Here is a 13,351-nt window from a genome sequence, read left to right as displayed (position 1 = left end):
CAGAGAATGACCCCACAACTGCCCCCCTTGACCCTCCCTCTTTTTCTTAGGCCCTCACCCACACCCATCCTGGGTAGCCTTTTCATTCCCAATAAGTGGGTCTCCTAGCAAATTGGGCTTTTACCTCTGTGGGCTCAGACCCCACCCCCCAAATAAACATGCATCGCCTAGAGATAAAGGGAAATTGACACAGGATACTGGAACATGGAGAGACCACATGCTTTATTTTTCATCATCCTCCAGCTTGGGAGAAAGGTTGCCCTCCATCATACCAATGAGAGACAGGAAAATGCAGTGAGGCCGCACCACCTTTCCCATTTCCCCAGGGGCCTGTGCCCGTACCGCTGCTCACGCCCTGGCCTGGCCTCATTTTAAATAAACCCGCAAGACGCCTTCTACCTCTTCTCTCTGGAAAAAGACACTTGGGAGCTAGCAGATGTAGCGCTCAACTGAACATGTAAACCAATCTTCTTGCTCAGTTTCTGTTCAACCCAAAGGTCCATCTTGCTCTCCAAAGGAGATTTCTGATGCTTGAAGCCCCCAAACCTGGCTCCGTTGAGCAATCTGTGGGCCCCGTTGAATGTTTTTAGTTGTAACCACCCAGCCTCCCTGCATCCTCCCAGAGCGGTCTTCGGTTTCTCTCAGCATCTTCCCCCATGGTCTGCCGTGGTGCCCTGACGTGGAAGTGCCCAGGGTGGCAGGGGAAGGGTCAGGTGCCCTTGCTTTCTGTCCTCTCTTCATCAGCCGTCTGGGCATTGCTGATGGCTCGAAGCTGCCCCTGGGCCGCAGGCTTCACCGATAGGACCAAGCGTTTTCGGAACGTCTCACAGAGCACGATGTACACAAAGGGGTTGAGGCAGCTGTTGGCATAGCCCAAGCTGATGGCCGCGTTGTACAGGTAGACAAAGGTGAGCGTCGGGCGGCTGATGGACAGCTGGGTCAGCTGAAGCACGTAGTAGGGTGCCCAGCACACAAAGAAAACCAGGCAGATAGCGATGGCCATGCGGGTCACCCTCTTTGTCCGCAGCCGGATGCTGCGTTGAGAGGAGGGGGCCACGGAGGATGTCATGCGCTGCAGGATCCTCACATACGCAGCTGTGATGACCACGAAGGGCAGGGCAAAGGCCAGGAAAAACTGGTACAGGGTGAACCAGTAGAGGTCAGTTTCTGGGTTGGGCAGGCGGATGCCACAGCCCACGGTGCCTCCTGGGAAGGGGATAAGCCTGGCGTAGAGCCACACAGGGGTGATGCTGATGAAGGACAGGGCCCACAGGAGGCAGATCACCAGGGTGGCCACAGAGGGCTTCCGGAACTTGGTGGAGGAGATGGGGTGGACGGTGGCCAGGTAGCGGTCAATGGTCATGGCGGTCAGGATGTAGGTGCTGGTGAACTGACTGTTGGCATCCATGGCCGTGATGAGGGTGCACATGGTCTCTCCAAAGTGCCAGACACCATTGCCCATGAGCTGGTGGATCATGAAGGGCATGCCCAGGAGAAAGAGGAGGTCCACCACCGAGAGGTTGATGATGAAGATGTCGGGGACGTTGCTGAACCAGTGCAGCTTGGATTTCTTCACCACCGCGAAGATGACCACGGAGTTCCCAATGATGCCCAGGAGGCAGATGGTAGCAAACACCGAAGGCATGATGATGTTGATGTAAGAGATGCTCCCTGTGCGAGGCGGCAGCCCTGGGGACAGAAGGAGCGAGCGTCGACCATCTGACATGGGCTCTGCTCTCTGAGGGCTGACCTCCTACTGGCGTGCTCAGCCTCCAGCCATGAGCCTGTCCCCCATTCATCCTCCTGCCATTTCAGCTCAGGGCCCATCATTCATCTGGAATCCTCCCTACCATACTCCCTGCCCACACTGCTGTTAATCCTGCCCCCGTGCCCTCCTGTACTGGTTCCCTGGTCAATCCCATCAGAGTCTCCCACACCACCTGTTTGTTGAAGGACCGGTCCTTTGCCTCCTGCATTTTCTCAGAAGTCACAGAGTCAAGAAGCACAGCAGTCTGCAGAGAATTGTCCTGTGGGCCTCTGGGCTTCACCAGGAAACATCATCAAAACAGCCAGCAGGACATGAAACTCTGTGCATGTGTGAGCATGTGTGGGTGCGTGCGTGTGTTTTCTCTTTTCCTATTTGCAGCCCTGATCATTTCATTTCAGGAGTCGCTGGTTGAAAGCTGTGTACTGATTCCTGGGCATCTCTGTGGGTGACTGTCTCCTGGAGGCTTTTGCCCATCAGGCCCACAGCCCTCCCCTCTCCTGGGTTCCTATCCGGGATTTCCTTGGTCCCTATCTTCTGAGCCTGGGCTTCCCAGTCTTCCTGAGTGACCAGAAACTGAAGCTGTGTGTTGCAGCCCAGCTACCTGAGAATTTTCTCTATGCAAACCTTTCCTCTTTTTTTCTTCCTCCTCTTATCCTTCAAAGCTAGAATTCCAGGGCATCTTAGAGCTGGAAATGTCCTTGCATCTCTGTGAGTTATCCCTTCCCACGCCTCTCCAAGGAGGCAGTAAGGATGTTTCAGAACCCATAACACGTAGTTCGAGTGAAAAGCCAACGGGATCAGTGAATGAGTGAGCCTCCAGCTATCTTCCTACATACCACCCTCCAGCTTCTCTTGCTTGCTTTTCTAGCCTGGAATATTTTCTGCAAAGCATCTTCGGAACTCCTTGGCAGCTCTCTCCCCTGCCTCCCTCGCGGCTGGCCCCCATCCCCGGCCACTTCCGAGTGTGCCTTTGCCCTCTTCTCTGCCCCTGCCATTTCATTCTCGTCCCCTTTTCCCCTGCCCCTCCGGGCAAAGCATATTTATCCCCAAGAACTGTAATAAAGTTTCCCCAGCAGTTTGGCTCAGAGGTGAAATCTTCCCATTTCCCACCCCCGGCGCAGAGGAGGGAGGACTCCCCTCCAACACGTCTCACCGGCCGTGGTGAGGTTATCCGGGCCATCCGAGGTGTTGCTGGCATTGGGGCCGGTGGGCAGCAGCGAGACTTCCAGGTCCATCCCGCCGGCGCCGGCGCCCGCTCGCCCGTCGGCCCACGCAGGCTGCGGCAGCCTCCCGCGCCGACCGCTGCGTCCTGGGCCCCGGCCCCTCGGGGCACCGCCGTCTGGAGGGGGGTCTTCCTAGGCAGCCCGGCAGCCTCCGCTGCCTCCTCTGCCCACCGCTCTCCCCTCACTCCTTCCCCGGCTCCCACTGACATCACCTAGACACATTAACATTCGGAGGCAGATGCGCGTTAACCTCTTCGGTCCTGCGCCGCAGCAGCTCCAGTTTCCGACTGCCTGCAGAGCCCAGCGGCCGGAGCCGGGCTCAGGCATCCCCATCAGAGACTGGGCTTCCTTCCCTCTGGCACTTGGGCTGTGTCTCCTGTGCCACACAGGTGGTGCTGCTTCCCTCACGTGAGGCTACAAGACTCTGCAAATGCAAGGAGCCCGGCCAGCCCCTCACCCCCCAGGTACCGGTGCCTGGGCCACCGGGCCGTGGGCCGGGGGTGGCTGGGCACAGGGCTTAGAAAGGGAAGGCTTGGACCACAGCACGCCTGCCCCCAGGCCACCCTCGGCCCCTTCCCAGCACCCCGATGGGTTCCAGCCTTCAGAAGCTGAGGAGTTGTTGACTGCTGAGCCCTTGCAGGCACTCAGAGGTGGTTCCGGTCACCCCATGTTGGTGATGACCAGGGTCTCGGGGACCAGAAGGGGACAAACTCCCTTCTGCCCAGGATCAGCATGGACCAGGCTTAGAGAGATGCTCTTAGGTCCTTGAGGTTTTACCTGGAACTCCTTGAGACAAATTTCAGAACAAAGACCCCCAAAGAGATCATCAGGAACAGCCTGAAAGGGCAAAGCATTGAGTGAATTCTTGGCATAGGCCTCCTGCTGCCAGCCTCTAGTGACCCTCAGAGCCCAGAGCCACCACCAGACCCGCTGCCGGACTCAGGAGCCGGGGGTTCAAGGTAACCACAGTCTGATCCATAGATACTTCTTCATTCTTATTTATTTATTTGCTTCATCCAACAAATATATATTGAGCACTTACTACTTGCCAAGCACTGTTCTAGGTTCTGCAGTGAAAAAAACAATAAAGTCCTTGAGTCCCTGTCCTCATGATGATTACTTTTAAGTTGGGGGTGGGGGAGCAGGCAGAAAATATACCCCCCCAAAAAAGGCAATTTATGATACTGGTGATCAGTGCTATAAAAAACTTAAAGCAGGGTGAGGGGGCCAGGGAATACTGGGGGAGGGGGAGAGGTTACTACTTTACATACAAAGGTCTCTCGGGAGGAGTCCTGAAGGAAGTAAAGAAGCATGCTTGGAAATATCTGGAGGAAGAGCATTCCAGGCAGCAGAAATAGCCAGTGCAAAGGCCCTGAGGCAGGAGTGTGTTGGGTGTCTTTGGAGAACTGTGGTTCTAGTAGAGCAGAGGGGAGAGTAGCAGGAGGAACTAGCGGAATGGCAGATTCTGTCAGGCCTTAGCTCTCGTCCTGAGAAAAGGACTTATGTGCACGAGGCTCTTCTGAGAGATGAACCAAGGAGCAGCCTTGAGGGAGTGGGGACAACAAGACATGAAATAAGACAAAGCCAACAGAAGGTGCATTATCAACTTCGCTGCTGTGGGCAATGGGAGCTTGCGTTTACCAGGGTCCTTGAAAAGTGCACAGACTGTTTCCCAGAATCGTCTACCTGAAGGATGGGGGGCAGGAACATTTTCTCAGTTGCCTCGACCCCCAGTCGTTCAGTGCTACCACTGGGGTGATAACTCTGCGCTCCTGGGTGCATGGGAGGAGCAGGCTCCTACGGCATCAGATGTGGCACAGAACGACTTTTTTTTTTTTTTTTTCTTTTGCTGTACGCGGGCCTCTCACCGTTGTGGCCTCTCCCGTTGCGGAGCACAGGCTCCAGACGCGCAGGTTCAGCGGCCATGGCTCACGGGCCTTGCCGCTCCGCGGCATGTGGTATCTTCCCAGACCAGGGCACGAACCTGTGTCCCCTGCATCGGCAGGCGGACTCTCAACCACTGCGCCACCAGGGAAGCCCATAGAACGACTTTTGATGTGCGGCTCACACTTGAGGCGAGAGGCTGTCTGCACAAGGTGAATCTTGTGCTCGAGCCAAGAGGGCTCTGAGAGCGCTGACATCTTGGGTGAAAAGTGAACAGACCCAAGGTGCATGCCGGAGGCAAGACACATCAGCACAAGATCAGCTGAGCTCACACACACCTGTCTGCTGCAGCTGGAGTCGAAGTCAGAGGTAGCCGAGGGAGATGTGACAAGGGTGACCAGAAGCATCCAATATAGAAGACTATGGCAATAATCCAAGTGAAACAGGATGGTATCTTAGACCGGGGAGGTGGGGGTGGGGAGAAATGGTGGGTTTCTGTACATTATGTAGAGCCCAGAGGATTTGCTGCAGATTAGACCAGAAATGTACGAGAGAAAGAGGCATCAGGGATGACTCCTAGGTTTTTGGCCCAAACAACTGGCAGGATAGAGATAGGGAAGTCTGTGGGAGGAGAAGATTTGGAAGAGAAATGAACAGTTCTGTTTGGATACGTTATATTTGAGATGTCTGTTAACATCTGAGGGAAAAGGTTGGGTAGTGTTGGATGTGAGCCAGAAATTCTGAGGAGAGGTCATGCCTGGAGCTATGAAGTTAAATTGATTACACTGGATGAGCTCACCTAGAGGGTTAGGGTGACTGGAAAAGAGTTGTGAGGGCCTGGGGCATTTCAGAGTTTACACGTTGGGAAAATGAGCCTTACTGCCCACTGTTTCCTCCTCTTCCACCTGCCATAGTCTTCCCACCTCCATCCATCCACCCACCCATCCATCCATCCTTTCATCCAGCAAATCATTCTTGAGCCTCTGCTATATACCAGGCACTGTGCTAGGCTCTGTCGATAGAGCGAAAAAAAAAACAAGTGCCTGGTATCAAGGAGCTTCAACGACAGAGTGGTGAGAGACAGATAATAACAAGCAAGCCAATAAGTAAACAAAATATCCTGCTCAACGCTTAGATCCAGACGAGTCCAGGTAACTTAATCATGAAGGGATTTAGGTGTTTATAAAAGCACGGTTCCTGAACTATGCCACCCCTGCACTAGCAGAATGACTCTGCCTGATTGGAGAAATTTAAACCATGACTGAGCAGCAAGGGAATCTGGGAAGGGTAAGTTTTAGATTTCTGGCCTTTGCATGTTAGGTGTGGGATTGGTGGAGGGGCTGAACAGTCAATCCACAATGGCAGATGACTTGTGTGGTAGGGAATGAATGGGATGATGGGAGTGACTGGGGTCCTTTAAAGAGGAGCGTTAAGGATGTCCTCTTTGAGGAGGCATTCAGGTAGCATCCTTTTCACTACAAATGACTAACTTAAACCATATCTCACTCTCCTTGCCAGTGACCGTTTTAGGGCTGAGCATCCCTCCTGGATGCCCATGTGCACCTCTCCAAATCCTCTTGGCTACACCTAGTTTATATTCCATCCATTGCTGCAATGACCCTGCTCAGCACAGTCCCTGACCAAGTTCAGGTATAGGTACAGGTGTACCAAGTTCAGGTGCAAAGCACCTGATGGTGCTTTGCCCTAGGCCTGCACCATGTGCTTTTTACCCTCTGTCCCAATTGTCTCTGTTGCTGTCGTGACTTAGAATATAGGACCCCACAGAATGCCCACGCCAGAGCAACCTGGAAGTACGGGGAGAGTTCACTCCTTAGGGTGAACCGTTGGCCAATGAGGGGTGGGAGCCACAGAAAGATGCTTTTCCCGTTTTCCCCTTTTCCTGAGATACATTTCATAGGGCTTCTCTGGGATCCCATGAGGTACAGCATCTGGTCCCTTGTAGTGGTGGACAAGCCCACACCGCTCACCAACTCCTCCTGAGAACAGAACTTTTGACCTACTCTCCTCCAAGCCATCTGGCTCTTGACCTGCTGAGCTCTGCCCAGTACAATCACGAGGAAGATCAGGCCTACGTACAGCAATAAACCCTTTCCCTCTTATCCATGTGCCCCCACTCACCATGCCCTACCCAGGGTACCCCAAGGGTTTGGTGTATCTCCCTGACTGCCTCTGTGGTAATATCCACCTTCCCTGTACTTTTCAGGACTTGGCTGTCATCTGCATGTTTTGAAGTCTTACTGGGGTCACTGCATCGGATTCTCACTTGCTCCCCTCACTCCTGCCTTGCCCCTTACACTGTACTCCCTACCAAACAGCAGGAGTATTCTTGTTAAGATAGAAATTTCAGGGGAATTCCCTGGTGGTCCAGTGGTTAGGACTCGGTGCTTTCACTGCTGGGGCCAGAGTTTGATCCCTGGTCAGGGAACTAAGATCCTGCATGCTGCACGGTGCAACCAAAAAAAAAAAAAAAAAAAAAGATAGAAATTTCATCACCCTACATTGTTGAAAACACTTTAGTGGTTCCCAATTGCTTTCAGAATAAAGTCAACCCCCTAACAGAATGTAATGGACATGATACTTTTTGGTACCCAGGGTTGATCCCTCAGAAAACCACGGCCTTGAGAAGTTCTTTGGGAGGGGCAGTAGCAGCACCTCTAAACAGTCCTTGGTGGAAGCTGCTGGTGGGAAAAGCAGCAGTTGAAGTGGGCTTCCTTATTTCAGTGGGGATGTGTAGACCCTGGGGTGGGAGAAACCAAGTAGCAGCACTTTCCAGAGGAAAGTGAGCATGGTTATTATAATAGGCGGGGCCAGTGGAGTTACCCAGATGACTGCTCTGCAGAGGCTGATGTGGCTAATTGATCATGGAGTCTCTAAAACCAAAATATATGAGCAGCTTTCACTAAGTTCCTACTTGATCTGTATATCTGAAAAAACCTTCAGGTCTGATAAGCAGAGCTCTGACTTTAGCCACTTGGCTCTCCTGGTCAGAGTGGGAATTAAGGTGGATCAAGTGATAAATGGAGTTTGACTGGAATGACTTAACAATAGACCCCGTGGACCTCCAAAGCTATTTGTTTCCCTGCCCCTACTTCTATAGCTGGAATAGATATCCCAGCCATTGGCAGAACTACTGTATTGGCTCTTGGATTGGCAGGGTAAGGGATCTGATGAGGAGAGAAGTCAAATGGAAATCCCTCTCTACTAAAGTGATAAGCCAAAAGCAATATTGCACCCCCTGGGGGATTGAAGAGATTAATGGTATTATCAAGGCCTTTAAAGATGCAAGGTGGTGATTTTGTCACATTCCCACTTCACTCTCAGTTTGGCCAGTGGAGAAGGCAGATGGGCGTCAGGGAATGCCAGTGGGTTACTGTAAACATAATTATGTGGTGACTCCAATTGCAGCTGCTATTTCAGATGTGGTATCGTCGTTGGGGAAAATAAGTACAGTCCCTGACACCTGGTATGCAGTTATTGATCTAGCGAATGCCTTTTTCTGTATTCCAAGAAGCAGAAAAGATCAGAAACCCTGCCCTTTTTTTGTGAGGGTCATCAGCGCACCTTTCCCATCTTGCCTCGGAACTTCATTATCTCTTTTGATGGCTCTTCGATTCTCAGACTTTGAACACTTCAAATGCCATGAAAATACAAAGGCCTGACATCTCAGTAAAGGTTTGGGGTCCAGTGTTCTGCACATGTCATGATCTTCCCTCCAAAGTAAAGCTCAGTTTACCCGACATCCCCTACCCCAAAAGAGGAGCCCCTGGAGACACACAGTTGGAAAAGGGAACAGCAATTCCCCAAAGGAGCAGGGAGCAGAGGGGTGCTGGACATGCAAAACCAAGGGGAGCCTAGTCCACCCAGCCTCCCCTGTTAGGTCTGGCATGCCTTGCATGCAGGGACTGTGGCTCTTATTCTAGCGTCAGGCACGGCTGCCGTGTCAGTCAGTAGATTCTGAGTACACCCCAGGTCCCCTGCTCCAAACTGGCACCCTGCCTTTGGACATTTGCACTGTGCCCTGTACTTTTTCTTCACAGCAGTCATCACAGTTGGAACCAGACATTTATTTATTGTGTAGTTGATGATTGAATGCCTTTCCCTCACTAGATTATAACTTCCAGGGAGGCAGAGACCATGTCTGTCTTACTTTACTGTATCTCCTGGGCCTCACCCAATGCCGGGTACACGTTAGACATTCAGTAAATCTTGGGTGAATGAATGGCTAGTAGAGGGATCTAAGTGAAAGCCCCTGGCACAGACGTAGGCAGAGGGGAGGGGAGCACAGCAGTACTGCCGAGATCCCTGACCCCAGGGCTTCACTCAGCCCCAGTGCTTCCTGGGCAGCCTGGCAGCAATGGCCGTCATGCCTGTGGGCAGGCAGTGGACGCCCGTCAGCTGTGAGGCAACCCAGAGGCCACAGCCTCCTTCTGATTGAGAGAAAGACAAACGAGATCACCTTCATGGGTAAGGATTCATCCTAAGATTCATGGAATTCCCAAGGAAGAGTGGGAAAGCAGCGGAGGTAAAAACACTTGCATGAAATTCTGCCATGTGCTACAAGAGGGTGGAACCTGGAAGACATTATTCTAAGTGAAAACTGCCAGATCAAAGCAAAACAAAACAAACAAACAAACAAAACATAGTATGACTCCACTTTTGTGAGGTCCTGGGAGGAGTCAAATTCATAGAGACAGAAGAAGAATGGTGGTTTCCAGGGGCTGGGAGGGGCGGGCGATTGGGAGTTAGTGTTTAATGGGTACAAGTTTCAGTTTGGGAAGATGAAAAATTTCTAGATGGTGGAGATGGTTGCACAACAGTGTGAATGAAAATACCGCTGAACCGTATGCTTAAAAACTGTTGAAGTCAATTTTCTGGGGTATTTTTTGTTTTTTTTGTTTTTGGCTGTGCTGTAAGGCATGTGGGATCTTAGTTCCCTGACCAGGGATCGAACCCATGCCCCCTGCAGTGGAAGCGTGGAGGTCTTAACCACTGGCCTGCCAGGGAAGCCCCAAAGTCAATTTTCTGTTATGTATATTTTACCACAATTTAAAAATATGTTAAACAAACCCAGTCAATGAATCTGCTTACCCGAATGTGCTTCTGCAGAAATTTAGAAAATGCTGGCAAGAGGAAAGCCATGTTACAGGCCTTAAAAACATTGAAGTCATTAAGGCCCCTGAAAATGGCTAGAAGACATTTTAATGATGGGAAGCATTTTCATAACACATGTGCTAATTTTTTAAAGCTTTGCTATAGCTAGTGCTAACAACTTAGTGGAGTTGCCAAATATTAGTAAAATTGCATATATTTTTTTTTAGGACTATGGCAAAGAGTCTCAGGCCAAGGATGTCACTGAGGAGTACTTCAAATGCAAGAAATGATCAAATAAAAAAACTGGGCTCTTGTTCCTCAAAAAATAAATACAATACAATACAATAAAATAAAAATACATTAAACAGTTTAAGAATGGTATCACATATAGTAATTGAGTCAAGAGCTTTTTATAAGATCTCAAAAGCCTAATATATGTCATATTCTTATAAACTGCAGCTCCAAGGCGTGTTCAGTTAAATATCTTTTCTTAATAATCATGGAAAAACTAAAACACCACCACCACTCTGGGCCCCAGAGATTTCAACACATCAGGCCACACGGAGACCTGGGGCAGCTTTGCAACATCTTTGGGAGAACAGATCAAGGTAGGTCACTTGGCTTCTCTGTGGGCACCCAGCCCTCATGCTATTCAAGAGAGAATCTGATTTTTTTTGCCTCTATCAAATATTAGGAATTCATGTTGGACAGCAAGTCTCCTCAAACCACAGGCCTGTGACCGGAGGAAAAAAGCTGCCTTCACTTGCCAGGAATTGTAAATTGTACTAACTGCATGTAGAAATTACTGTTTAAGTCCTGCTTTCCTTAAAATGGAGCTGTGTGATATTTAACATGGGTGACAAAACAATTCAGTGAGGGAACGAATAGACTTTTCAACAAATGATGCTGGGACAACTGAGTATCCACACACACGAAAATGAAATTTGACTCCTACCTCACACCATATACAAAAACCAACTTAAAATGGATCAGAGACCTAAATGAAATAACTAAAACTATAAAACTCTGAGAAGAAAATATAGGGGTAAATGTTCATGTCCTTGGGTTAGACAAAGACTTCTTAGATATGACCAAAAGCTCAAGCAAGAAAACATAGACAAATTAGACTTCATCAAAATTTAAAACTTTTGTGCTTCAAAGGACACCATCAAGAAAGTGAAAAAACCCACAGAATGGGAGAAAATCTTTGCAAATCATATCTTTACTAAGGGACTTGTAGCTAGAATATATAAAGAACTCTTACAACTCAATAGTAAACCGACAAATAATCCAATTTTAAATGAGCAAGGTATCTGAGGAGACATTTCTCCAAAGGAGATATACAAATGGTTAATAAGCACATGAAAAGATGCTCAACATCATTAGACATTAGAAAAATGCAAGTCAAAACCACAATGAGGAATATATTTAATGTCACTGAATTATACACTTACAAATAGTTAAAATCATAAATATTATGTTACATACATTTTATCACAATAAGACAAACACCATGAGATACTACTTCACACCCACTAGACTAGCTATTATAAATATGACAGATCATAACAAGTGTTGGCAAGGATGTGGAGAATTGGAATCCTCATACATTGTTGGTAGGAATGTAAAAAGGTGCAGCCACGTTCAAAAACATTTCCTCAACGTGTTAAACATAAAGTCACCGCATGACCCAGCAAGTCCACTCCTGGGTCTATACCCAAGAGAAATGAAAACATGTCCACACAAAAACCTGTACATAAATGTCCATAGCAGCATTAGTCACAATAGCTAAAAATTAGAAGCAACCCAAATATCCATGCACTGTATGGATAAGTAAAATGTAGTATAACCATACAATAGAATATTATTCACCAGGGGAATCCCCTAGTGGTCCAGTGGTTAGGACTCCGTGCCCTCACTGCTGAGGGCCCGAGTTTGAACCCTGGTCTGGTTGGGGAACTAAAATCCCACAAGCCACGCAGCACGGCCAAAAAAAAAATAAGTACTGATACATGCTACAACATGGATGAACCTTGAAATCGTTATGCTAAGTGAAAGAAGCCAGTCACAAAGATGACGTATCTTATTATTCTATGTGAAATGCCCAGCATAGGCAATATTTATTGAGATATAGAGTAGATTAGTGATTGCCTGGGAGGAAAGTGGTGGTGGGGGAAGGGAATGACTGCTAATGACTAGGAGTCCTTCTGTGCGGTGATGAAAAAATTCCACTATTTTTAAAAAAATTTATTTATTTATTTATTTATTTTTGGCTGTGTTGGGTCTTCGTTGCGGTGTGCAGCTTCTCATTGTGGTGTCTTCTCTTGTTGCGGAGCATGGGCTCTAGGCATGTGGGCTTCAGTAGTTGTGGCACATGGGCTCAGTAGTTGTGGCTCGCGGGCTCTAGAGTGCAGGCTCAGTAGTTGTGGCGCACGGCCTTAGTTGCTCTGTGGCATGTGGGATCTTCCTGGACCAGGGCTCGAACCCGTGTCCCCTGCATTGTCAGGAGGATTCTTTTTTTTTTTTTTTTTTTTTTGGTATGCGGGCCTCTCACTGTTGTGGCCTCTCCCGTTGCGGAGCACAGGCTCCGGACGCGCAGGCTCAGCGGCCATGGCTCACGGGCCCAGCCGCTCTGCGGCACGTGGGATCTTCCGGGACAGGGGCACGAACCCGCGTCCCCTGCATCGGCAGGCAGACTCCCAACCACTGTGCCACCAGGGAAGCCCGGCAGGCGGATTCTTAACTACTATGCCACTAGGGGAGCCCAATATTCCACTATTTATTGTGGTGATGGTTGCACCACTCTGTGAATATATTGAAAACCATCAAATTGTACACTTCAAAAGGATTATTTTATGGTATGTGAATTCTATTTCAATAAATCTGTTTTGAAAAGGTTGGTGGGGGTCCAAGGGCTGGGGCCAGAGGAAGGGTTAAGAAATGCCTGGTCACTTCTTCCGTCCTCAGGGCAAATGTCTACTCTTTGTCTCCCTCTTCGTCTTGCCTCCTGGGAACCTCACCCAGCTGTATCTTGCCAACCTTTTGGAGGATATTGGGGCTGCCCATTGGGAACTGCCTTGAACACTCTTTGCTGAAAGGGACTTCCTGGGAACACCTTGGATGTCTGAATTGCAGTGTGAAGTTGGGTTTCAGCTGATTCTGCCGATGACGTTGGAGTTGGTACTCGGATGAGTTTACACCTTGGCTCTGCTGCTGACTTGCTGTGTCATCCAGTAAGTCTCTGACCTGCTCAGTGCCAAATGCAAACTGGAGTAAAGTGAGCCTGCCTCAGGATTCTCCTTGCTGTGGGAGCTTTTTTTTTTTTTTTTGGCAAAATGATAGTAACTAACATTTGCACAGCCTT

General features: G+C 49.3%; 1 protein-coding gene across 1 annotated transcript; it reads right to left on the bottom strand.

Moving 5' to 3' along the window:
* Nucleotides 1–709: 709 nt before the first annotated feature.
* On the bottom strand, nt 710–3,018 carry MCHR1 (melanin concentrating hormone receptor 1; the record flags this gene model as incomplete). Its single annotated transcript, XM_082635840.1, has 2 exons — nt 2,922–3,018; nt 710–1,689 (listed from the first exon to the last, which is right to left on the bottom strand). Exons 1-2 carry the CDS (start codon nt 3,001–3,003, stop codon nt 710–712), a joined length of 1,062 nt encoding a protein of 353 aa, XP_082491966.1. The 5' UTR covers nt 3,004–3,018.
* Nucleotides 3,019–13,351: the final 10,333 nt, after the last annotated feature.

The sequence above is a fragment of the Mesoplodon mirus genome, assembly GCF_964341445.2.
Source record: "Mesoplodon mirus genome assembly, chromosome: 11".
NCBI classification, from domain to species: Eukaryota; Metazoa; Chordata; class Mammalia; order Artiodactyla; family Ziphiidae; genus Mesoplodon; species Mesoplodon mirus.
Note: the sequence above shows the minus strand (reverse complement) of the source record. Positions and strands in the feature narration are given on the sequence as shown.